At 35.4% G+C, this 27,478-nt stretch overlaps 1 protein-coding gene across 3 annotated transcripts in view; it reads left to right on the top strand.

Annotated features, from left to right (window-relative positions):
* The window catches only part of TRAPPC11 (trafficking protein particle complex subunit 11), an 88,480-nt gene that overhangs the window by 12,198 nt on the left and 48,804 nt on the right, over positions 1–27,478 (top strand). For all 3 annotated transcript variants that reach the window (XM_069096486.1, XM_069096496.1, XM_069096480.1), the window contains exons 3-17: positions 359–528; positions 1,043–1,113; positions 3,360–3,474; positions 7,660–7,759; positions 8,143–8,216; positions 14,509–14,605; positions 15,764–15,897; positions 16,559–16,706; positions 19,998–20,091; positions 21,600–21,679; positions 21,774–21,852; positions 21,967–22,021; positions 22,498–22,643; positions 23,872–23,933; positions 24,465–24,597. In XM_069096486.1, the coding sequence (XP_068952587.1) occupies positions 359–528; positions 1,043–1,113; positions 3,360–3,474; positions 7,660–7,759; positions 8,143–8,216; positions 14,509–14,605; positions 15,764–15,897; positions 16,559–16,706; positions 19,998–20,091; positions 21,600–21,679; positions 21,774–21,852; positions 21,967–22,021; positions 22,498–22,643; positions 23,872–23,933; positions 24,465–24,597 (1,558 nt within the window). The remainder of the gene's footprint in view (positions 1–358; positions 529–1,042; positions 1,114–3,359; positions 3,475–7,659; positions 7,760–8,142; positions 8,217–14,508; positions 14,606–15,763; positions 15,898–16,558; positions 16,707–19,997; positions 20,092–21,599; positions 21,680–21,773; positions 21,853–21,966; positions 22,022–22,497; positions 22,644–23,871; positions 23,934–24,464; positions 24,598–27,478) is intronic.

Genomic DNA, 27,478 nt, shown 5'->3' with positions numbered 1-27,478 from the left:
CTCCTGACTCCAGGGCCTGTGCTCTATTCATTGCATCACCTAACCACCCCATGTGTTCATTTCTTGTTAGAAAAGAAATAAAGGGTTTCCCATAAGTCAGTACAGTTTTAATCTTTAATAGCTTAATGTTCACTAAGACTTTTGGGAAACCCTGTATCTCATCTTAACTAAAATCTATTTTTTAACCCACCTCCAATGGAGTAGGTTACTGAAGGGCTATAAATAATGAGATGTAGATTTCTAAAACCATGAAAAGGACTTGAGAAAACCTTCTGCCCGTTGTTCTTCCTTGCTTTCTCTCGAATCATTGAATAACAGCTTTGCAAGTTTACCTCTTAACCTGTGTTAATGTTTGCAGAGGACATCCTATGAGTGGTACATCCCAAAAGGGATCTTAAAGACTGGTTGGATGAACAAACATCTTAATCTGGTTCCAGCACTTGTGGTTGTGTTCTATGAATTGGACTGGGATGAGCCCCAGTGGAAAGAAAAGCAGTCTGAATGTGCTACTAGAGTGGAAATAGTGAGGTATGGTGTTTTTAGTTTGTATCTTTTAGAAGCTTATAAATACTCTATATCTTTCAAGTGCTATTTATTTAGGACCACTGAATACCAAATGTTATATTATACTAAGCCCTCTGGGGAGGGTTAAACACCAAAGAAAGGGGTGTTTTACTGTTAGGTGAAAAATGTTTTCATTCAATAGAAGGGTGATGTGAAGAAAACTAGAGGTAACATTAGCCTAAATTTCCAAGTGCTTTTGTTTACAGTTAAGAATTTTAGTTGGATTGTACAATAAACTTAACTTTGAGTTAAGCAGATTTTTGGGGGTAAAGAATTGAAATTTTGTGTAGCTTTATGAGTTATCTTTAATTTCTGGTAAGAATGAAAATCTTTTTGGGTGAAAGAGAAGACCCCTTTTGATCCTTTTTAGTCAGTTGAATTATGATATTTTAAGCCAATTATATTTTAACTAAAAAGTAAAACATATAAGCATTATCCTAAAATATTTCTCCCCTAAAATACTCATTTTCTAATGCAGGCAAAGTTTACAAGGCAGAAACACAAAAGTTGCTGTGGTTCTCATTCAAAAGAAAACCCCTTTACCTCCAGGTATGAAAAGATTAATAAAACTATGTAATTCTCTTCATCTCGTTTGTCATAATCCTTTTTTTAATCTCGCAGAAATTCTTGTTACAGATTTTTTAGTTAGTGTCTTTATGTAATTTGTAATACATGAACTTATGAAATTATTGTTCCTTTAATGTTTTAAGAATGGTATATTGTAGATTCTTAAGAGTTGGAAGGAACCACAGAGACCATCGATTCTAACCCAAACAAGACTTCCTATTCCAAGATCTCCCCAAAATCATTATTGTGGCTCTGTTTAAAGACCTCCAAGAAGAGGAAACCAAGTCACAACCTCCAGAACTGTTATATTTTTCAGCAGCTCTAATAGATAGTAATTTCTTCCTTAAATTAAAGTTAAATCTACATCTCTGCAACTTCTACCCATTACTCTGCTCGCTTTAATAAGCAAATTAAAATTTATCCCTCTGCTATGTGATATTACAGCCATTCAGAACTTTAGACTGTCATTTCTCCCTACTCTCATATCTTCTTTTTTCCATGCTAAACAGTTCCATTGGCCCATCCTCTTATGTTATATACTTCATTGTCCTAATATTCTTGATTACCCTCTTCTGAATGTGATCTGCTTTGTCTCTGTCCTTCTTAAAATGTCGTGCTTGGAAACAAACATAGTGTCCCAGGAGTGATCTGACTAGGATAGAGTACAGTGGGACTCTCATCTTCCTTATTCACAACATATGGCCTGCAGGCTGCTTGTGACCTGCCAGAGAATTTTGGGCAGCTTGCAAAAAATGTAGAGGATGTAAAAGAAAGTAAAGCTGTAATGAGTGCTTTGTCCATGCCTCACATGCCCAGCTTAACACACTAGTCACTATTATGCCCATCATGTGACTTGGCAGGGGGTTGCCACAGTGCACTCTCTCCTATTTGTCATGTGACCCACAGCAACTAACCATCATCAGTCTGTCTCTAGTCTGAAAAAGAGCAAGAGTCATATTTTTTCCCTGCGTTTTCAGTCTTTATTAAATGTTAACAGTAAGAGTACCTGAAAAATTTATTAAAACTTGTACTGCTTAGCAAAGTAATTTTTAACATTAATGTGATTTCATGATGAATAAAAATCTTAAGTAATTAATATTTATTAAAATTTCCCTTTTTTAAAATAAGGTTTATTTACAAAATAGTTTTATCATTAATTATACCTTTATTTGGAAAGTGAGCCACTAAAAGCCTATCTGCAGTCTGAAGAAGTTTAGCCTGTTTTAATTTTGGCCCCTGCCTACTGCCAAGTTGTGATAGTCGGCTGTAAACTACTTCTCTCAATAACATTAGCTTTTTTAGTTTACCTGTTAAATTGTTGTGACTTGAACTTGCAGTCTGCAAAAACCCCAACCCTTTTTTCACAGGAACTGTTCCTCTTTCATTTTATACTTGTGAAGTTGATTTCTATGTCTTAGTTCAAATCAGTAATAAAAATGCTACAAAACAGAGGGTCAAGGAAATCCCTGCTGTACATAACTGCAGACTTCCCTTCTAGATGACATTTCTGGGTTCAGTCTTTCAACCAATTCTAAATCTGCGTGATTACTATTGTCTGACTCACATCTTTCCATCTTGTTATCTTGAAAGATTTGCTTATTTACTTTGCTAAAACTTAGGTATACTGTATCTACAACATTCTTTAGCTAGGTGCACCATTAATGGAGTGTAGATTTGGGAGTCAGGAAGACTTGAGTTCATATCCTACCTTATACTTTCCCTAGCTGGGTGACTCTGGGCAAGTTACTTAACCTCTTTCTTCCATGAACGCTTTTTCTTCAGTGAAAAGTGAAGTTTCTAATCACAAACTCTGACCAAATGAACACATAGTCCCAAGGTTCCTATCCTTACTCTAGTAACAATTTCTTCTTATTGATTCAGAGTCAGGTTGAGAACAGAAGTTTCCCTTGTTTTCTTTTGAAGGATGAAATTATCAATAAAGCGAAAGTTGGATTAGGCAAAGAGAGAGACTTCTAAGAGATGTTTGGGTAAATAAAAGTCCATAATTACTATATCATACCTCTATCAGGATTCCTTAATTTGCCATTTAATTCTTTCTCCTTCAGTATCTCACCATTTCTTCAGGATAGTTAAGCCATTGATAGAAAGCAATTTCGGTGTTTATCTTTGTTTTGTAATTGTGGCCTTGGGAGAGATAGTTATTTTGTGATCTTAACTCCTTTTTCTCCTTTTTTTTTTCTTGTTCTCTTTGTGGTGGGCAAACATAGGAGAAGATGTGATTGCTTCAGAAAGGGCAGCCGCTTTATGTAATGCCTGTGAACTTTCGGGAAAATCTCTGTTTGTCCTGCCACACACTGATCATCTTGTGGGTTATATTATAAGGTAGGTGGTACAGTAAAGAAAGCTGTGTGTTCATGTAGAAAAATGATATGCAGAGTAATCATTTTACATTTTTAATAGCTTGTTCCAATATTAAAATACAAATCATTAGAGGCTCATGGCCTTTTTTTTAAGCAAGAAGGAACCCTCTGTGACTTGCTTTGTAAAATGATAACTTTTCCACAATGTTATCTTATATTTTTATCATATTTTAGAAAACATTTCCCTTAGATTGATTCTGTGAGATGGGTTACGGTCTCCTTTTACAGACTCAGGAAGCTGCAGCTCAGCAAGATCAAGTAACTTGACTGGGATTCCAGGGCTGGATGTTGGATTTGGCATAGGCACCCAAGAATCCTGAGCCCTAGGGCAGTCCTCTGTCACTCATTTAATGTAGCCTTTCCCACTAACTACCCTCCTTAGTTGAATCGGCTAATCTGTGATGTGCTACATTAACTTTTCAGGCCTAGGTTTTGAACAACTTAGTATTTTGTTCTCTGTCTCTGTCTCTCTTATCTCTCCTCTTCTCTCTCTCCCTCTTTGTTTCTGTCTCCCTCTGCACACTCATCTCCTCTCTGTCCACTTTCATCTGTTCTCTCTTTGTCTATCTCCTTCTTCTCTGTCTCCCTTTCTTCTCTTTGTCTCTCTCTCTCCTCTTTCTGTCTCCTTTTCTTCTCTCTGTCTGTCTCTCTTTTCCTGCATTTAAACCCCACTAAATTTAACTTTGCACTGCTTTGATTTCAGCAATTTTTTTCTTGAATACCTGTTCCTGGTGTGCTAGGTATTATGAGGGATCCAAGAGAAATATAACATCAATCTCTTTCCTCAAGCAGCTTCAGGTTATTGGGGAGAGAATACTGATGAAGGTGAAATAGTTTAAAAGCAGTAAAAGACAGTGTATTGTGAAATGACTCAATGAGTGATAAAGATGTATTCCATTGAAAAGGACTTAAAAGCAGAAGAGAGATCACTGTGCTCTGGGGAAAGTTTTTCAATATCACAGAACCCAAGCATGTGCTTAAATGATTTTTTGAATTGAATTAATATCTACTTAACTGCAACCTGACCTACCTTAAAATTGGTAGATACAATCACAATAAGTTTAGAGAAAATCACAGAAAGTTAGAACTGGAAGGATTTTGTAGAACTGCTTCACCTTCCTAGGGCACAGCTGCTTCATTTTAAAGTGAGGAGAAGAAGTCATCTGTCCAGTGTCTCCTGAGACTTGAATGTAGGCCACAGTTTCTGTTATGCCACAAGAGTCTTAATTAAGATTAAAAAAAAAAAAGGGACATTCTATACATTAAAAAAAACTCATTTCACCAAAGTTAATATAATTAATTAAAACAGTCAGAATATTTCAAGTTAATTGTAAATGTTATTTTTAAAAATTAGGTACAGTGAATGGTTTTGTTCTTTTTGTATGCTTTTAGCTCTGAATTAAGATTTGCTTGCTCTTGGACAAGTTCCATTGGCAAAATCACAAATAGGCTTGGGATATGATAGTCTCATTTAGGGCATGCCACGTTTTCTCGTGTCTCTATTTGTATGTCTCTTAGAGTTTAATTTTGATTGTAGCAGAGAGAAGTGGTGTCAAACTCAAATAGAAGCAGATGCCTGCAGGCCATATATTGGCCTACAAAACCACAAATGAATGTTGTGTTGTGTTTTTCTTTTATTAAACATTTTTCAGTTACATTTTAATCTGGGCCTTCCATGACTTTGACACTTCTGAAATAGAGAATTTGATACCCGTTTCTGATTTCAGTTTAAATGTAAGTCATATAGTTTGACTTTTGATGCCTGCTCTAGTTCTTTATGAAGGAAGAACTAGGTAATATATATACTTTGGTGAAGGGTTGAGGTGAAGGTATCCAGGATAGGGGGAGAAGTTAGAACAATATTTTACTTCTACCATCTTGGCGCAGTGAGTAAAGCACCGGCCCCGGAGTCAGGAGGACCCAAGTTCGGTTTTGGCCTCAGACACTTAACACCCACACAAAAATAAACTAGCCGTGTAACCTTGGGCAAATTACTTAACTCCAAAAGGCAAAGAAAAAAAATTGTTGTGTATCTGTTGCTGTATATAAGTTTGTATATTTAAGAATACATTGTGTGCCACATCACATGGATTCAAAAAAAGTAGACTTTTCTCTGCCTTAAATTTTTACAATCTAACTGGGAGCTGACTTACATAAGCAACAGCTAAGAAGTGTTTCAGGACATACCGACAAGTTAGCTCTTAAGTGTTAGAGGAGATAAAAAGTGAAAGATTTTGAGAGCCTTCACATGAAGGAAGAACTTGAGTTACATCTTGAAATGAGTTAAGTAAGCATAGTTCACTCCTGGTGGAGTGAACTTCATTTTGGGTTGGAATAAAAGCATGAAAAAGGAACAAATGTTAGCACTGAGTGAAATCATGAGTCAACCTGATGACAATCCATTTTCATGCTGTATAGCAAAGATGTTTTTTTAAATAATACTTTTGTAGCTAAAGGCGCAGTGAATAGAGCGCCAGCCCTGAGTTGAAATTTGGCCTCAGACACTTGATATTTAATATGTGTGTGACCCTGGTTAAGTCACTTAATCCCAATTGCCTCAAAAAACAAAAACAACAAAAAACTAACTTAAAATTCTTCATATACCCAAAATAATACTCTTGTTTGATAACCTTGAAATTTTCCTAGCATATTCTGCCCAAAAAATTTCACTTGTTTTTGTACCCTCTCTCTTTTACATTTCTTGATTGATTGATTGATTGCCTTTTTGGAGGGCAATTGGGGTTAAGTAACTTGCCCAAGGTTACAGGTTAATTTTTTTGTGTGGGGGGGTGTTTAGTGTCTGAGGCTGGAACCAAACCTAGCCACCCCCTCTCTTTTATATTTAAATATGGAAAAAGAAGGTAGTAACTTGACCTGTCACTATGCCAGTACTACGTATGCTAATTTACATTTTTCACCCTCATATTCAGAAAGAAATAAAGCCTTGAGAGAGAGAGACAGAAACATGTAGAGAAATAACAAAATTTATTTGGCCTGAAAATAGTAGTACAGGAATAAGTATGTTATCTCTGGAGATAAAGCCATACTTTGAAAACTGAAACTAAGCACTTTTAGTGCTTCATGAGGTATTTTAGGTCTATTGCACATGGACTCTCTAGCCCAAAGCTGTTCACATTGGATATAGGGTTTTTTAAATTTGTTCTAATTAATTTGAGCAGGGTGAGGCTTCTGAGAACCCCATGAGACAAGATGTTCTAGCCATACATTATTGTGTCCTACTTGTTTGTTTTTTGTTTTTTGCTTGTTGGAGGGGGAAGGGCAGGGCAATTGGGGTTAAGTGACTTGCCCAAGGTCACACGGCTAGTAAGTGTGTCAAGTGTCTGAGACCAGATTTGAACTCAGGTCCTCCTGACTCCAGGGCTAGTGCTTTATTCACTGTGCCACCTAGCCACCCCCCACTTACTTATTTTTAAAAACAGGCTATTTAAGTATATTGCTTGGAAAACATAATTGGAAGGTATAATTCTTAATCTGTGATCATCTATTTGAATATTAATATTTCATAAAGTATGTACAGTTTTAAATAAAAACAATCTTCAAAATGATTTTAAAATAATTTCTACATGCCCTTTTAAATTTTCTTTAGATGTTTGAAACTCTTTGAAAACAAGATTCAAAATATATTTTCTCTTTTGTTATGAAATAAGAAGAAACTTAAAGTTCATTTCTTCTGTTTTACTCTGGTTTTTCTCATATTCAGGAAGGAGATTTCTGCTTTATGGAAATTTTCATTTTTCATTCAGTTCTTTTTCATCGAGTGTTCTATAGATAACATACTGCAATGATAGTTGCAGAGATAGTCACTTTGCCTCATTTATATTTTGGGGGTCTGTTTTGATTTTTTTCAATTTACAGGTTGTTACTATATCCTCCATTAAATTTACTGAAGTCATTAAAAAGTGCTAGCTATCTGTGTCCTTCAGCTTTTCCAGATATCTGCATCTCATGATATGGTGGTGTTATACCCTGAATTGTGAACTGAATTTTTACTTTATTTTTTTTATATATATGATTAAATTGTGACACATGATATACCACGGCACTAAAGTCAGGCTTCAAAGATAAAATGCTTTTGAAAGTATTACTAGTTTAAGGTGATTTCAGTATTAAAACATTTCTTTTGCAGATTAGAAAATGCCTTTTATGAACATGCACAAACTTACTACTACACTGAGATCCGAAGGGTAAAATCTCATAAAGAATTTTTGAACAAAACTACACACCAGGTACATATTTTTTTTTAAATAGGAAAATATTTTAATCATTTCAGAGTAAAATTTTAAACTTTGATTTTTGTAAAGACATCATTTTAGAATGTACTTTAAAGCTTGACTTTTTAGTGGTGTAAAATCACTCATCTTCAAATGCAGACAGGTTAATTTAAAATCCCTGTCTCCAAGCTCTGTGAGGCTTAAGTTAAAGGCATAGAATTTGGATGTAATGTTTTCGCAGCTTTGTTAAGGATTGCTGTATCAGCCCTTCCACATACTTCTGTGTTGTATATTTTAAATTATACTTTTAAATTCACTATATAGATATTTAATGTGGTAATTTTTTCCTATTGTAGGATTGTATAAAGTGGCAATAATTTGTTTGTATATTTTTCTAGCTTTTATTTGTCAGACATCAATTCAAAATTGCTTTCTTCAGTGAACTTAAACAAGATACACAGAATGCTCTGAAGTAAGTCTATGATACTGCGAGACTTCCCCCCCCCCTTTTTTTTTTTAGCAATCTGAAATATTTTTAGTGTCTGCCAAATCTTATTTTGAAAATATGTGGTCACCTTAGATTCATGCTTAACATTTTCTGAGCTTGTCCAAAAGAAATATGTTCTTTTTTTGGTCCTTTTAACATCTTCTTGCTAATTAGAGTAAGTTTCATAGTGGTTTATATGTATTTAATCTGAAATAATTTATTTGCCTTTTAATTTTTATGTACAGACATTGAATATTTTTTCAAACTCAAAGGAATTTTTAGTGTGTAATTCTGTTATTCACTTGACTTTTTTTCCCCATGCATATTTCTTAGTGATATTTCCATTTGAGCTGTTAATGAGACTTATTTCTGAATTAAATAAATATGCAATTAATAATTTTAAAAAAATAATTTTAAACCGAAACTACTATATGAATTTTGTTTTGGAGTACACTAATTTTTCTTAGATTCTTCTTTAGAATTTCCCCGAGATTTCTTACTTCATAGGCAGAAATGGGGGTAGGGCAATATTTGTATGCTTTTAGAGCACATTTATAATCTTAGCAAAGCAACTTTATAGTGTATCTTTCAGCTCTTAGTCTCAGTTGATGTTTTATTGTTAAAAGTGGAAAAGGGAAACTGTTCAGTGATGTGGTTTCAACAGTAGTAAACTTTGGCAACTCACGTACCTTTTCCTTCCTGAGTATTGCTGTGGCTCAGACAGGTCTTGTTGAAGATATAGACCATGCTGAAAGCAAGTAACAGAGTTCTTAACCACGAAGAATTTAATGACACAGTTCCCATCTCCTCACCTGCCCTTGTTCCGAGCCTTTGAAGATAAAGAACTTATGTAGCTGATAATGACACCTTGCAGGGAATAAACAATGCAGAATACAAGAAGGATATTATATTTTTAAATTTTATGTTTTTTAGTTTACATCATTCATTTCCACAAGATTTTGAGTTACAAATTTTCTCTGCGTCTTTCCCCTACCCACCCCCTCAAAACAGTGATCCCACTGTATACCCCCTCCCCCAATCTGCTCTCTCCTATATCTTCCCCATCCCCCCTTCGCCTTTCCAGTAGGGCAAGATGGATCTCTATACCCCAGTGTCTGTATATCTTATTTCTCAGTTGCATGTAAAAAAATTATTATTATATATATAATTTTTAAACATTTGATTTTAAAGCTTTGAATTCCAGATTATTTTCCTTCCTCCCTCATCACCCACCCTTACTGGCAAGATAGGCAGTTAAATATAGGTTGCACATGTGTAGCTACGCAAACATTTCCATGGTGGATATATTGTGAAAGACTGACTATATTTCCCTCCCTCCTGTCCCACCCCACACTTGTTCTACTCCCTATTTTGACCCTGTCCCTTTTCAGAAGTGTGTGCTTCTAACTTCCCTTCCCTCCAACCTACCCTCCCTTCCATCATCCCTCCTCTCATCCCCTTCCCCCCTACTCTCCTGTAGAGTGAGATACCCTATTTAGTATGTATGTTATTCCCTCCTTAAGCCAAATTCAATGAGAATAAGGTTGACCCATTCCCTTTTGCCTTCCTGTTCTTCCCCTCCATTGTAACAGTTTTCCCTTGCTTCTTTTGTATGAGATAATTTACCCTATTCTGTCTCTCCCTATCTCTTCTTATTATATTCCTCTTTCACCTTTTAATTTTATTTTTTAAATATCATCCCTTCCTATTCAGTTGAGCCTGTGCCCTCTGTCTATGTATACCTGTACACATATATACACACATTCACATATGTATTCACATGCCTATATACCCTCCTATATAGACATATATATGTATGTATACATATATATATACATTTATATTCCCTTCAACTATTCTCATACTGAAAAAAGTTTAATAAGTTACAATTATTGTTTTTCCATGTAGGAATATAAATAGTTCAACTTTGATAAGTTCCTTATGATTTTTTCCCCCCTGTTTACCTTCTCATGCTTCGCTTACTTCTTGTATCTGAATGTCAAATTTTCTATTCAACTCAGGTTGTTTTATCAAGAATGCTTGAAAGTCCTCTATTCTATTGAATAACCATATTTTCCCCTGAAACATGATACTCAGTTTTGCTGGGTAGGTGATTCTTGGTTTTAATCCCAGCTCCTTTGACCTTCAGAATATCATATTCCAAGCCCTTTGATCCCTCAATGTAGAAGCTTCCAGGTCCTGTGTTATCCTGATTGTGTTTCCACAATATTCAAATTGTTTCTTCTTGGCTACTTGTAATATTTTCTCCTTGATCTGGGAATTCTGGAACGTGGCTATAATATTCCTAGGAATTTTCTTTTTGGGATCTTTTATAGGAGGTGATTGGTGGATTCTTTCAACCTCTATTTTGCCCTCTGGTAAACATCAGGGCAGTTTTCCTTGAGAATTTCTTGAAGGATGATTTCTAGGTTCTTTTTTTAATCATGGCTTTCAGGTGGACCAAAATTTTTTAAATGATCTCTCCTGGATGTATTTTCCAGGTCAGTGGTTTTTCCAATGAGATATTTCATTGCCTTCTATTTTTTCATTTGTTTGGATCTGTTAAATAGTATCTTGATTTCTCATGGAGTCACTAGCTTCCATTTGCTCCAATGTAATTCTGAAAGAATGATTCTTTTCAGCGAGGTTTTGAGATTCATTTTTCATCTGGCAAATTTGGCTTTTTAAGGCATTCTTCTCCTCATTTGCTTTTTGGACCTCTTTTGCCATTTGAGTTGGCCTATTTTTTAAGGTGTTATTTTCTTCAGTCAGGTTGTTGACTCTCTTTTCATGATTTTCTTGCATCATTCTCATTTTTCTTCCCAATTTTTCCTCCACTTCTCTTATTTGGTTTTCAAAATCCTTCTTATGCTCCTCTTTGGCCTGTAACCAGTTCATATTTTTCTTGGAAGCTTTTGGTGCAAGAGTTCTGACTTCATTGTTCCATGCTCTGATCCTTTTTGTCCCCCAAAAAAGGAATCCAAAGTTGGATTGCTGTGCTTGCCTTGCTTCCTTTGCTTGCTGATGTTGCCCCTTAATTACTTGACTTTTGAGCTTTTTGCCACAGTAGGACTCTGCTTCCAGAGGGAGAGCTTTGTCCCAAAACACTGGGGTTTTCTTAGCTGCTGGAGCTATTAGTTGGGTGCCCTCTCTGAAGCTTCCATACGCTTTGCCTCACTGGTCAGGCATCCCAGGGCCTCCACCCTAGATAGCAATCCAGATCCAAGCAGGTTAAAGCAAGAGTGATTACCTCTCAGAATGATTGCTTGGTCCTCCTACAATCTGCAGTCCAGGAGCTCTGAAGTAGCCATGCGGGCGGCAGCCATGCCTCAGCCGCTTCTTCCTCTGGGAGCAGAGGCTGGACTGCACTCCCGGACTCCCTCTTCCCAAAGTCTACACTGACCTCTCACTTTGTCTTTGGCATTTGTGGGCTGATAATTCTAGAAACTGCCACAGCTGCTGGTGATCTGCTCTCCTGATGTCCCTAGTCAGCCCACTCTGAAATTAAAACCATGGGCTCACACAGGGCTGGGATCTGCTCCCAGTGCACTGTGATGGACCCTTCCTGCCCTCCTGCTGGGCTGTCTTCAGCGGGAGATTTGCTTTTCTCTGTCACTTTGTGGGTTCTGTAGCCCTAAAGTTTGTTTAGAGTCATTTTTATAGGTGTCTGATGTGGTTAGGGGGGGAGTGCAGGCAGTTTTCCTGCTTCTGTGCCAGACATCTTGGCTCTGCCCCCAAGAAGGATATTTTTTTACAGAAGTGAAAGGGAGGGGGGAGGGCAGAGACGAGTATTGAAAATTAGAAAAATAAAGGAGCCAAATGGGAGCTGCCTTATGTGACTCTTGACAAAATAAGACTGTTTATTTCTACCTAGGTTCAATTTTTTTCATCTTTAGCTGTGATTTTGTCAATAAGGGGTATTCCTGATGGGACATAGTCCTTTACCAATGCAAATCTGTGCCTTTTCTGAGATTTATAATCTTATGGAATTGCCTTGGGCTCAGACAAGTTAAATGACTTTCCCAGGGTCACACAGCCAAGATATCAAACTTGAAACCAGGTCTTCCTTACTCTGAGGCCAGCTTCCCAACCATATTACCTTCCAGATTCAAACTATAGTGAGAATCAGACCATATTCCTTGTATCTTAACATAAAATAATATATAAAATAAGTAGTTTATACAGTTGGTGTGACTACTATCTTCTAAAACCTTTGTTACAAGAATTTTGTAAAACTTACTTTAGTCTTTATTCCTTTCTTCAAGAATCCTAGGAAGAAATTATTTTGGATAGGGAAATTAATAAGAAAAACTTAATTTATTTCTATCAAGAAGACCCTATTCTGAGATTTTTTTTTAAATTATATTAATTTATGTTACTATTACCATTGAGCCAAATGGGGTAGCCAGTGTGCCAGGTCTCAGTGGCATAGTTTTTGTTGTTGCTTCCACCGATATTCACTTTTTTCTTCTTCTTTTGTGCATATACTTTATGTCTGCCTTTGTTACTCACCTCATTAGGAACAATTAGGGACTAGTAGCTTAGTCTTTGTGTGTACATGCAACATTATGTTTTGCTTAAAGTTTTCAAACAGAAGAAATTTTTTTCCCTTTCTTTCTCCTCCTCCTAGCCTGGAAAAAAAAAGAGCCCACATTTTTATTTCAAAATTTTTTTTCCAGTTACACATAAAAACAATTTTTAACTTTCATTTTTTGCAATTTTGAGTTCCAGATTCTCTTCTACCCTCCCTTTCCTCCTCCCTCATTGAGAAGGCAAGCAGTTTGATAGACGTTATACATGTGCACTCATGCAGAACATTACCATATTAGTCATATTGTGAAAGAAAACACAGACAAAAGAAAAATAAAGTAAAAAAAACCCCAGTATGCTTCGATCTGTATTCAGATTCTGTCTGTTCTTTCACTGGAGATAGATAACATTTTTCACCATAGATTCTTCAGAATTGTCTTTGTATAAAAGAACCTAATTCTTGAACTAAATTTCAGACTTTAAAATGCTGTCATTCTAAATTGGTGTCTGTCATAGATCTGTACAAAGAATAACTTTCCAAAAAGGGAAGTATTTTTCTGTCCATGTGGTATTTCTGTTAAACCTATAATAAGCAATTAAGATTGATCATTTTGGGGTTGATTGGGTTTCTAATTTTTCTTCCTTTCTGATAGATAATAGAACTGTATTCAGAGGCAAGATTTCCCCATTGCATTTGTATAGAAAATCTATGCTTTCCCTTCTTCCCCCTAACTAACTGTATCCTTGGGTTGAAGGGAACAATAATAGTGATTTGATGCTCTGTCACATTAGAATTTAGTGAATTGAGGGGCGGCCAGGTAGCACAGCGAGTAAGAGCACCGGCTCCAGTGTTGAGAAGACCCGGAGATCGAATCCTGGGCTCAGACACTTAGCACCCACCCAGAAACACCTGGCCGTTTGTAAACTTGAGCAAGTTACTTAACTACAATTGCTTAGGGGCGGCCAGGTGGCTCAGCGAGTAAGAGCACCGGCTCCAGTGTCGGGATGACCTGGATCAAATCCGGGCTCACTCAGCACCACACCCAGAAATAATAACTGGCCGTGTAACCTTGAGCAAGTTACTTAACCCTGATTGCTTTAAAAAAAAAAAAGAATTTAGTGAATTGGGAGGATGAGGTATCAAGAGAGTCTCTCTACTCTCTGCCTCTCTCCTGTGTGCCTAGCTGTAAAGTGTCCTGTTCGTATTATCCACAAAACTTATTTAACTCTTCTATGTTAATCACTAATTATCTTTTTATTTTCTTAACTTGTGAAGAGATAGAGTCAGCCTTGTGCCCCAGGAGACCTTGGTTCAGGTCCTATATCAGATATAGACTAGCTGTATGACCATGGTCAAGTATCGTAGTGCCAAGACAACTTCTTAGAGACTGTGAATTTTTTGATCTTCATCCAGAGAGGGAGTTTCCACACCAGAGAATTCCTTATGCCATTGAAATCAAAGGCCCAGACAAAAACTATATGTATAAGTATACTCTTGTTCTTTAGTCATAGGAATGCAAGATGCAAGGTAATTTTTTTTGTCTATTATTAAAATAATTAAAAGAAGAGGTCCCTGTTTGAGAAAATCAGAGATGAGCATGATGTCTTCAGTGAGTTTTTGGTCCAGAGAAACACTCAGGAAAAATTCATCGGTTGTTTGTATTTTTCCTTATACACGTATTCCTAATAGTTGCTATTGTTCTTTATGAGGTATCTTTTAAAGTTAACTACCAAATGTTGTTATTAGGAACTACAGGACTGCCTACAATCTGGTACATGAATTGAGAGCCCATGAAACTAACATGCTGGAAATTAAAACAATGGCAGGATTTATAAACTACAAGGTAATAATTCTATTTTAACCATCAAGAGGATTTCTTCCTCTTTCATTTAAAAAATAAGACTGTAAGAGAATGGTAACTATTCTATAATTTTGTTTTTTAAAAATCCTCAGGTCAGAATCAGTTTCTGCTTCTGAGAACATGACATTTTATTATCATCTCATCAGTTTTGTCTTTTTTTCCTCCAGTAGACAGTCTTATTCAGAGAAACTTAATTATGAATTTTTGTTTTTTCAATTAGTAGGTTCCCCTGTTCTCATATGCCCTTTTTTGCCTTTCCCCAATTCCTCAGAGAGGTTAATGTTGGAGAGAGTGCTAAGAGGAAAGTTTTTAAACTATCCACTTTGTAGAGGTTTTTTTTTAAATTTTGAGATACTTTGTTTTTGCTATTATTTTTAGGATTAAATATCTTTAGCCATTCTGAACTTGAGGCTTTTATTCAGAATTGTTATTGTTTTATATTTATCTCTTCCACATCACAAGGGGTAGGGTAAGGTGCCCCCTCCCATCTGGAAAATTTGCATACAATATTTTGGCCCTTCCTTCATACCAAGAAAGAAGTTTGAATTATTATGGTATTAAAAGATAAATTATGTTGATATTATATAAACTACACATATATTTTATGCATTTCTGAGTTTCTCAACTTTTTCTGTGTTATCTGCTGGCCTTCTGCAAAACTCCCCCAAAATTCCCATTTAATTTCTTATGCTTGACCCACAATATATTGATACTGTGATAAGGAAAGTCACAACGTGGAAGGGATAACTGTATTTAGAATTGTTAAATCCCTGGAAGTTCTAGAGATTTAATTTAGACTTTTGACCTTTCTGAGATATTTTGTAGATCCCTGAGAGTGTGTGTGTATGAATACTTCTGTTTTTATCCATTTTAAAAATCTTGGATATGTTTTTAAATTTAATCTTTGTTTTTGTCCTGTATTGTTATTTTTATCCATAGATAAGAACTGAAAATGAACTCACTCGTGCCTTCATGGTGACTATGTTAATAAATGAAACGTAACCCTTTTTAGAAGGTTCTTGAGGAAGGCTTTGTCTGGCTTTGGTTGTTTGTCTAGCTTTTTTACAGTAGGATTGTGTAAAGTGGACATGTGCTTTTTGGGGACACACTTGACCCACAGGCAGTTTTTGTGTTTTACAGATCTGCAGGCTGTGTTTCCAGCATAATTCTCCATTGGATGCAATTGCTCAGTTTCGAAAGCACATAGACTTGTGTAAGAAAAAAATTGGAAGTGCGGAGTTGGCTTTTGAACATGCAGCTTGGATGTCTAAACAGTATGTTTTTAATTTTAAAAATCATATGGAGGAGACAGCTAGGTGGCACAGTGAATAGAGCACTGGCCCTGGAGTCAGGAGGACCTGAGTTCAAATCCGGCCTTAGACGCTTGACACTTATTAGCTGTGTGACCTTGGGCAAGTCACTTAACCCTAGTTGCCCTGCCCTTCTCCCTCCAAAAAAAAAAGTACATAGGACTTTGGATATCTTACATTAAGTTGAATTTAATCCTAGATTATACTAGGGTTTGTTTGATGTTAATTTAAAGGTTTTTAATTGATTGGCCAGCATGTAGTCAGATTTATTCTAGGAGTTGGTGTTGGATCATTCTGGCTCTTACTGGAAACCAGCAGTTAATGGTGCTTTTGAAAGCTTTATTTTCTGGGCAGATGAAACGCTTGACAACACCATAGAGGCTCTGGAGTGATGAGAACTGCGTATTACATTGAGATCTAGTTTTATTCTGAGAGTCCAAATGCAGTTGTCTAAAACCTACTATTCATGTCTGCTAGAGTTTAGTAAGGCATTATAACAGATGTTAACCTTAATTAAGAGTATAATTTAATTATAACCTGTCAAAAATGGATAGAAAGTCCTTTGCTGCTTAAGCAAATAATTAGTGAGCATACATAATTTTGTGTTAATACTATTTCCTTGAAGGTTCCAGGCCTTTGGAGATTTATTTGATGAAGCTATCAAATTGGGTTTGACAGCTATTCAAACTCAGAATCCTGGTTTTTATTATCAGCAAGCAGCATACTATTCTCAGGAACGGAAACAGCTTTCAAAAGCACTTTGTAGTCATGAGGTAAGTCACTGACTTCTATGTTAGCTAAGTTTTTTTTTTCTTTTGGAAGGGGGAAGGCAAGGCAGTTGGGATTAAGTGACTTGCCCAAGATCACACAGTTAGTTAAGTGATAGGTGTCTGAGGCCGGATTTAAACTCAAGTCCTCCTGACTCCAGGGCCGGAGCTCTATTCACTGTGCCACCTAACTGCCCCCTTATGTTAGCTAAATTTTAAAAGAATAAATCTTTCATTCAGCAAACACTTAATCCTTTCTTAACTCTGTAACTTGGACTGGTGGGTAATAGTGGTGATACTTTTCCTCTAACCTGTAAATATTGACAGTTTGTAATATGTATCTTTTCAGGAATTAGTTATGATTATTGTTTTCTTCATTAGTATAATAGCTGATGTTTATCTAGCATGTATTTTACAAAGCACCTCATGTAAGTTACCCTCTTTTCTACTATTAATAATTCTATAAGGGAGGGATGGCTGTATCATCCCCATTTTATAGATGAGGAAACAGACTCAGAGAGGTTTAGTGACTTGTCCACTGTCAAAAAGTTAGTAAATGACAGAGGCAGGTTGTGAGCCCAGTTCTTCTGGCTTCAAAACCAAACTCCTTCCTCTTCATGAAGACTGCCCCAGCTTTTTTACTAAACCAGTGAGTTAAAGTTTGATGTCAGTTTTTAATGGAAAACACGTTTGAATTGCAGTTGAGTACTCTTTTAGACAACACTTTTCAGGCAAAAGTCACAATTTACCTCCTCCTTTAAGGGGCAAGAAAAGTCATGCTTTCATTTAAAACTTCAGTGTGCGACTCAAATTTATCTTTTTCTTCTGATTAGGACAGTGAGGTTGAATGGTATTTAGGGTATCAGAAAGAGACTGAAAGAAGGGCATCCTTGGAAACACTTGGATAGGATGTCTTTTTGACTCTTATCTCTCCCTGGAGTTTTTTCTATGAGAAAATGATATGTTCCTTGCTTTCACAGTTCTACAGCTTCTTGAATTTGACAGTAGACTTTGCCTTCTTCTTTAAAGATGTCACTTAGCAATTGAACTTTCACCTTTTATAAACAAATTAAAAATAAGGAGGATAGTCAGTGCCTGATCATGTTTGAAAGTATTTTCTTTATGTTGACCATGAAAGGGAATCATGGGCACATCAAAAAGTCTGTAATTTCATATAAAAACTATCTGTAAGAAAACAGGTTGATTTACTTTTGTGTTTCAGAATTTGAAATGCTTAACTAAGATTACACTTAAAATTCAGAAAGTTAATCTGGCTTTATAATTCAGGGTGAAAAAATCCTTATGTTATTCATACATGATTTGTAAGTTTTTGGTGTGGTGTATTTTTTTTAAAAATTTTTTACAATTAATTTCTTTGTTTACTTTTAGTTTACAGGACTCAATTCCATAATTCCTTGAGTTTCATATTTTGTCCCCCTCCCTCCCATCCCCCCAATGGCAGGATATAGTCAAGTATAGGATCTGTAAATACTTTCACATTATATATTAGTCAGGTTATAAAGTCAGATTGTATCAGATGGAATGAGAAATGGTAAAGAGGACATAAAACCAAACAAAAAAAGAAAAAAGATCAGGTATTTTGGTTCCATCTGGATATAAACTCAGTTCTTTCTAGTTCTTTCTCTGGATTCACACATTTCTCTCCATCATGAGTCTTTTGGGATTGATTTATATCACTGCATTGCTGAGAAGAGTCCAGTCTATCAAAGTTGGTCATCACACATATGTTGTGTCTGTAATTGTGTACAAATTTCTCCTGGTTCTACTCTTCTCACTCAGTATCAGTTCGTATAAGCCTCTCCAGGTAAATATGAAGACCATCTGCTCCTCATTTCTTTGGTGTGATGTATTTTTAAAACTTGAAATCAGGTGTGAGCATGGTTTACACATTATTGAAATTAGGATTTATTGTATGATGAAGAATTAGAAATGAACTTTGGGGGCAGCCAGGTAGCACAGCGAGTAAGAACACCGGCTCCAGTGTTGGGATGACCTGGGGATCGAATCCGGGCTCAGACACTTAGCACCCACCAGAAATACCTGGCTGTGTAACCTTGAGCAAGTTACTTAACCCCAATTGCTTAGGGGCAGCCAGGTGGCTCAGCGAGTAAGAGCACCGGCTCCAGTGTTGGGATGACCAAGGATCAAATCCGGCCTCAGATACTTAGCACAACACCCAGAAGTAACTGGCCCTGTAACATGAGCAAGTTACTTAACCCCAATTGCTTTAAAAAAAAAAGAAATTAACTTTGATTCAACCAATATTAAGTACTCTTGCCTTGTGTAAGGCAAAGCTTGACTCCTTTTGAAGATTTCTCCTGTAACACCATTCCCATTTGCCAAAAGAACAAGTGAATTTATATTTCACAATGTGAAAAGTAAAAATTTTGATTTTTTTTTTTTTACTTCCTTTACTTGGATTGCCAAAGAAATAGTAGAATAATGGAAGTGAATGGAATTACATGAGTGGTATATCAAATCCGGAAAGCTGTATCAAGTTGACTTTCCATGAGCTTCCGCTAAAGTCCTCTTCTCTCTCATTGTGTCTTGCTTTTGAACTTAGATTTTTAAAGGCTATGGCAGCACATTACAGAATCTAGCATCTTCTAGAAAACCAGAATGACATGCAGTCTGGCTATCTGATTAATTGTGTTATTTGTCTGGGGACCAAATTAGCTAAATTCAAGAAAAGTTCATAAATAGAAAGTGGGGCTCCTTGGTGATAAATTTTTTCAGCCCCAGAAACTGAGGAAGACAGTTTAAGACTCAGAGGGTTATAATTAGCATCAATTCAGCAAGTACCCACCCTAATGAAATCATACATTCTTCAAGTCTAATTTGCATGAAACTATTATTCTGACCCTACAGAAAATGTGGACAGCTAGGATGCAGTAGATAAGAGTATTGTGTCTGGAGTCAGGAAGAACTGTGTTCAAATTCAACCTCAGACACTAGCTTTGTGACCCTGGGAAAACCACTTAATCCTGTTTACCTCAGTTTCCTCATTTGTAAAATGAGCTAGAAAAGGAAATGGCAAACCACTCTAGTATTTTTGCCTAGAAAACCGCGAAAAGGAGTCATGAAGAGTCTGACATAAACAACAAAATACAGTAAATTTATGAATCTGGTCCAAAACTTGTATTTTAGACTATAGGTGTTTGAATATAAATTTAGTGTTAGTAACTTTTTAATGGATATATTGAGGAAGAAGAAGTGATTTGTAACCAAAAAAAATCAATCAACTCTTGTTTAAGACTTTATTTAATGAATTTACAGTCTTCTGTGATGTATCCCAGTCCTGATCCCTTAGAAACGCAAACAGGCACACTTGACTTTTATGGACAGAGAGCATGGCGACAAGGAATTCTAAGTAAGTTAGCCTTTTTATTTTTTTAATGTGTTACAGGGGGGAGGCAGGGTTTACGGTATTTTCCATAGTATAAATAGGCAGTTGTCTCCTTTCCCTATATTTTTTATTCTTCTCTACCCTAATTCTTTGCAAAGTTAAACAAAAGACAGAGTCATCTCAGACTGCAAGGCTAATAACAGACCAGCAAATTAAAAAATTTCTGGCTCCTCCCCTAGAATATAGCAAATGCCTCTAAGGTCAGTGGTTGACTAGTTATAAACCCAGCAAGGCTATATGCTTTTCTGCATACTATAAATACCTTTTGGAAATGGTTCCTATTCAGAAGTCATTTTGCCTCATAGAGACTTTCCTTCTACCTCTCTATCTGTCTCTCTATCTGTCCATCTATCTGTCTGTCTATCTATCTATCTATCTATCTATCTATCTATCTATCTATCTATCTATCTATACCAAATGATGCTGCTTCTTTCAATGGCTTGTAATTATGTATGAAATAAAACTTTCTATTGTGTTCTAGGCCATAAGTGATGTGTTTTCCTTCCATAAAAAAAATACTTGCCATAGTTTTCCCATTGATTGTGAGTGAGCATATATATTATGAAGGAGAAATTTGTCTTGTCTTAGAGCTTTTTAATTTAAAAGAACATCTTTTTTATAGATTTGTACTTTTTATTGCAATTATTAGACTATCTTTTTGAGATTTATACACCTTGAGAATCCATTTCTGATCAATAATATAACTCAAGCATTTTAATAATTCACTAAAAAATTAGTTTAGTAAATTACTGTTACTTTCTGCAGTGCTTTGACTAGGCTTTTAAGTTTGTTGCTTTGGAGATCTACTTTGACAACAATAGATCAAATCACACTGAAATTTTACAGGTTATTATGTTTAATTCATTAAAATATGATTGAACTACAAATGACATAAGAAATAACTTCTCTAGATTCTTTCCAAGTTACAGAGATCATGAAGATGATGCTTGTCATCTTTGTAGTGATTGGTATCTTATTTGTCAAGGAATTATTAATTGAAGACGCTCTGCAGAGAAATGAATTATATAAACACAGTAAGGTTAATAGTAGTAGTTCATTTCATCTTTTTTTTTAAATTTAAATTTTTTTGCTTTTGGAGGGCAGTTGGGGTTAAGCGACTTGCCCAAGGTCACACGGCTAGTTTTTGTGTTGTGTCTGAGGCTGGATTTGAACTTAGGTCCTCCTGACTCCAGGGCCGGTGCTCTATTCACCGGGCCACCTAGCTGCCCCTCATTTCATCTTTCAACTGTATTAATTTCAAAGGATGAAAACATTAAGTCCAAAATATTCTTTTCAGAACAGAGCTCAAAGTTCTTAAAGTAACAGTGATTTCTTAAGAGTCTTAGGTGAAAGAATGCCTGTGGCTTTATTAAGTTCAGTATGGAGGATTTAAGGTGTTTATTCATATCATCCTTGTGAAGAATTTAAATGTGTTATAGTTAAATGTACCATTTTAAATTTATTTTGTTTAGGTTTTGATCTTTCTGATCCTGAAAAAGAGAAGGTGGGAATTCTTGCCCTTCAGCTAAAGGAAAGGAATGTCAGCCACTCGGTAAGGGTTCTCCTCTAAACATTCATTATGTTTCTCAAGGTCAACATTGAACTGTTTTCTAACAGTATTCCTCTTACTTGATTCTCTCTGATAGGAAATAATAATAACTCTTCTAAGTAATGCTGTTGCACAATTTAAAAAGTATAAGTGTCCAAGAATGAAGAGTCATCTAAGTAAGTATCAACTGTCCCCATAGTTGTATATGACTTAAAATAGATTTTAGGGATTGTATTTAAGTCTAGTAGGTTTTATTTTTGCTTCTGATATTTTATTGTTTAATTTTATAGTGGTTCAGATGGGCGAAGAATATTACTTTGCCAAGGACTATGGTAAAGCTTTGAAGTAAGTATGATTATGTCTAATTTTCAATAGCCATATATTGACACAAATTGCCTCATCATGAAATCAGTATGGTAGTTTTTCTAGCAGGATTCGTTGCATATTTATTAGTCAGAGTGGCTGCTAACTATTCTTATATACCCCCCAACTCATTTTGAATAGGATTGTTCTATGGGCCACCTACTGGCTAGTTGTCTAAATGGAATTAAAGTTTTACCTAGCAGTCAGGTATAGATTATTGTGCTTTCATGTGAAAAGTCTTTCTTGGATAGTTTACTAGGTTTTTTATGTTTATATGTAAACTAAAAAAAATTTATATGCAAACTGAAAAGAAAGCACTTGAATTTTCTTAAATAGACTCTTTGAATCTATTTTTTACCTTAAATTCTAGAATTAGTGAAATGAATTGGAAAAAACAGACATACTTCTAATATTTTGGTTGCTTTCCCCACTTCATCTTGCTTCTCATCTCTTTTTAGATTGTTGGATTATGTGATGTGTGATTACCGAGGTGAAGGATGGTGGACCCTACTCACATCTATATTGACCACAGCTTTGAAATGTTCCTACCTCATGGCACAATTAAAAGATTACATTACTTATTCCCTTGAACTCCTTGGAAGAGGTATCTTATTAAAGAAAAATAGGAGAACTAGGAATGAGTCAGTGAACAAAGAATTAAACACCTACTTTGTGCTATAAACATAAATACATAATGAATTTCCTTATGGTTGAATATATGTGTGTTTCAGTGGTGATGGTAGGAATTGTTGGGAGTTTTGGTCTAAAGAGTCCAAGGGCTTGTGAGTAGAGTCACAGGGCAATTGATTATCACCCTCTTTCTAAAAGCAGTGGTAGCAGTGATTTGATTACTGTTCTAAGAGCAAGGGGTAGAAAGCTAGGAAGCTGAGAAGGGGGGGTGTGTTTGAAGTGACAGGACAGCTTAATATCAAGATGCTCCAGGGTTTCCTGCCTGATGTAAACTGTGTTCTGGGACCCAGCCTTCAAGATATAGTGGATTAGATGAATTTATAGTTGCTTACTTATTCACCAGTGAGGACAGCTCAGTCCCAGGGTTGGGTTCCAAAGTTGAATGAAATTAGCTGCCCCGGTGGGGGTTTGGGGGGAAGGGGATAGTCTCAGGAGGGAGGTTAAGTGTAAAGGATGACTCCTAAGGTTTGGTGGAGGGACAAATAGCAGGATTTCTAATGGATTCCCAAATCAGAGTTTGTATGTCGTACATAAAAATGTCATGGTTTTTTATTTTTTATACACACACACACAGAAAGTGATTTTTCACAATGAGGGTTGAAATGCTTGTTGGCAAAATAGGGTGTCCAAGTTCAATATTGTACTGAGCCATCTTGAAGCTTCATTTGTGGCACCTGTATCCTTGAAGGGATTTTTCTTTTTTTGATTGGGTAGGGCAGGGCAATTGAGGTTAAGTGACTTGCCCAAGGTCACACAGCTAGTAAGTGTTAATTAAGTATCTGAGGCCAGATTTGAACTCAGGTCTTCCTGACTCCAGGGCCAGTGCTGTATTCACTGTGCCACCTAGCCACCCCCATTTCTCTTTATGTCAGTTCAGGCATCTTTGATTTTGTGGGTGTGAGAATTCATCTCTAATTTAATACTATTTATTATTAATTAATATAGTGTTGCATAGGGCTTAGAAAGATTCAGTTGCTTGTCTGAGGTTTTTAGAGCAAGTATATGTCAAAGGTGAGATTTGAGCCCTAGTTTTATTTGCTCTAAGTCCAGTGCTCTATTCGCTGTACTGCACCTTTTTTAAAAAATTAGAAAACTTTAATCATTTGTATGCCTTTTATTTTTTTAATCCTCTTTCATATTAGCTTCTACCCTAAAAGATGACCAGAAATCTCGAATAGAAAAGAACCTTATGAATGTTTTAATGGTAAGATCTCATTTTCCTTCTCCCCACATCTACCTTTCTACTAAATTTCCCTATTTCTGCTGAGATTAAAACCATCTTTCTAGTCTCTCAGGTTTACAACCTTAACGTTATCCTTGATTTTGCACTTTCCCTCACTTACATATCCAGTCAGTTGCCAAATCCTGTTGTTTCCACTTGTCTCCACACTTTCCAGATCTCTCTCAGTTACTAATGGCCTTATTCCTAAACTACCTTGTATTTATTATACATCTACATCCACATCCACATCCACATCCACATCCACATCCACATCTACATACACATACACATACACATACATATACATACACATTATCTCCATTGATTACATGTGAGCTTCTAGAGACCAGGGATGTTTTGTTGTTATTGTTATTCCAGCATCTTGCAAAGTACCTGACAGACAGTGTTTAATAAATGCTTAATGATTGACTGATAAATTGGAAATCTCTCTTTTTTTCAGTTTTCCTCCTTTGATCTAAAGCAAATGAATTGTGCAACTTTGTATTGGTACAGAATGAAAATCCTGATCCAGAACCTGATTGTGATATGTCAGCTGTGAAAACTGCTCAAAAACTATGGACTGATCGTGTTTCCTTAGCAGGCAGCAATATTTTCACAATAGGTGTTCAGGATTTTGTACCATTTGGTAAGTAATGAATGATTATATTTATAGAAATGATTCATATAAAATTATTATGTTTTTAAAAAAAGATAAGCACGCAAAGGAAGAATTTTCAAAGTGTTATATTTCATAGTCTGCTGTTCTGTATTTTCCCTTGTTTCTCTATTGACTTTTTCCCCGTGAAACTCTTAAGAGTGATAAGCTGAAATACCACTACTAGATGTGCATTCCAAAGAGATCATAAAAAAAGGGAAAGGACCCACATATACAAAAATATTTATAGCAGTTCTTTTTGTGGTGGCAAAGAATTGGAAATTGAGGGGATGCCCATCGATTGGGAAATGGCTGAACAAGTTGTGGTGTATGAATGCAATGGAATACTATTGTGCTATAATAAATGATGAACAGTCAAATTTCAGAAAAACCAGGAAAGAACTTAGATGAACTGATGCTGAGTGAAGTGAATAGAATCAAGAGAACATTGCACACAGTAACAGCAACATTGTGCAGTGACCAACTTTGATAGACTTAGCTCTTCTCAGCAGTGACCTAAGACAATTCCAAAAGGCTCATGAGGGAAAATGGAAACATCCACTTCCAGATAAAGAACTATGGGGTCTGAGTGCAGATCGAAGCATACTGTTTTCTGTTTTTGTTTGTTTTTTTCTTTCTCATGTTTTTTCCCTTTTGTTCTGATTCTTATTTTACAATGTGACTGATGTGGAAATATGTTAAATACGATTGTACATACATGTATAGCATATATTAGAATGCTTCCTGTCTTGGGGAGGCAAGAGGGGAGGGGAAGGAGAAAAAATTTTTAGAACTCAAAATCTTATAAAAGTGAATGATGAAAACTCTCTCTTTACCTGTAATGGAAGAAATAAAATACTGTTAAGTTTGGGGGGGAAGGGGAAGAGTGATAAGCTGAGAGTCTGACTGCTTTACTGATTATTTAAAACACCAGTTTTTTCCCTTTGTAGTTCACCTATTACTAAACATGACCATAACATGTGACATATATCACAGTTGTGACACTTAAAAATTTTTGTATTTTACTATCCGGAAGTCTTTGTGCAGTTTGTTTTTTTGGTTCTACTTTACTAATTCTGTATCACTTTATACAAATTTTCTTATATATATATATTTTTAATTCTTCATATCCATTATTGTTTATGGTCCAGCAATATTTAATTGCATTCATATATTGTAATTGGTTTAACCATTCGTCAGTATTTTGTTTTCAGCTTTCTGACATTGGAGTTGATGCTTCCATGAACACTTTTTGTCTATAAGAATCTTTTCTTGCTGTCAGTAACCTCAATGGGATATAGTCCCAGTATTGGGATCCTTGTGTCAGAGGGTTTAAAAATTATGTGAGAAAAATTACCATACCAAAGCTTGCATGAAATGTTAATTGCACTATATATTTTTGCATGCCTTTGCCAGTCTTAACAATTCAAGATTAATGTTTCATATTTTTGTCATATGACAAAAGTATTTTGTTACCTTTGTTTTGCCTAGAGCATGTCAAAGAAATTGCATGCTGTGCTATGAAGAAGGAACCTCTGAACTAAATTTCAGCAAAAGAAGTTGCATTTAAATTGTGTTCTTTTTTTGTTGCATTATCTGTATATACTTTATACAATGAAGTCAGAAGATTTATATTCTCTTTTACTGTAGAATATACATATTGCATCTTGTACATGAACAGTACTAATGAGAAAAACATGTAGGGAGATTTCCAAGTCTTTTACTAGTTATTTATGATTTATGTCTTGTTATTTTGGTTTTTGTGCAAAAGAAGTTACTTCAAACAATTTAGTTTGCATTGCAAATTATGAAGTAGGATCCATACTTATAAACATCGTTCAGATTTAAGACATTGTTAACACTCAAACACGAATGAGTTTTTTGAGTGCTCAATAAAATTAATTGTAGCTAGGAACTTTTTCCTTCATTCTTTTCATGGACTTTCAGTCTTCTCTGGTGTATAGAATTGCTTGGTACTATTATTTCTGTTTAAGATGAATTTTTTCATAGAATCAAATAGTACAAAAACTTATTTACTTTTTTAGTATAATAATCAGTTATAACATTGTGGTGGAATTCTTATTTTTGTAATATTTTTAAAAATCTAAATTAGAAATTGGAAGATAAGTTATTAGAGTTTATTAGCTCTATGATCACCATTTGAAATAAAATATTTGTTAGTAAAAATGAATATTTTGAAAAAAATTTCAATATTTATGCTTAAACCTCTAAAATTACAATTCAGAGTTTTTTAAATTAAAAAATATTTTTTCCTCACATAATTTCAAATTGTTTTCTAGAGACTTCAACCAATACAAAGCATGACCAGCAGTAAATTTTCTTGTCTCTCTTCTCACAGCCTTTTCAACAATGAGCTGTCACATATTTTAGCAACTTTGCTAGCTTGATGGGTATGAAGTGATACCTTCAAACTATTTTATTTACTTTTCCCTTGTGAATTGTGATTTTGAACTTTTTTATGGCATTATGGATAGCTTCTGTTTCTTTTGAAAACTTTATTTTAATTTAATTTTATTTTGAACACTTATCTATTGGAGAGTAGCTTCTAACCTTCAAAATTTCCATCAATTCCTTATTGATTTTGGATGTCATACTTCTATAAAAGTTATATTTAATGGAAAACTTTTTTCCCCAGGCTGTATCTTCCTTTGGATTGTAGTTGCATTGATTTCTGTGAAAGTGTGTGTCTATGCAAAAGCTGCTTTAATTTTTTAAAATTTGAAGTCATCTCCTATGTTTTTTATTGTCTTTTTGTATGCTTACAAATTATTCCATCCATAATTCTGAAGGATATAAGTTTCTATTCCCTTCTGTTTTGTTTTATGTTTAGGTCATTTATCCATTTGAAATT

This window comes from Petaurus breviceps, unplaced genomic scaffold (genome assembly GCF_028583685.1).
Source record: "Petaurus breviceps papuanus isolate PSGF00001 unplaced genomic scaffold, PetGlider_PUasm1.0 126, whole genome shotgun sequence".
Classification (NCBI taxonomy): domain Eukaryota; kingdom Metazoa; phylum Chordata; class Mammalia; order Diprotodontia; family Petauridae; genus Petaurus; species Petaurus breviceps.
The sequence above is the reverse complement of the archived record's forward strand: the minus strand, read 5'-3'. Positions and strand labels throughout refer to the sequence as shown.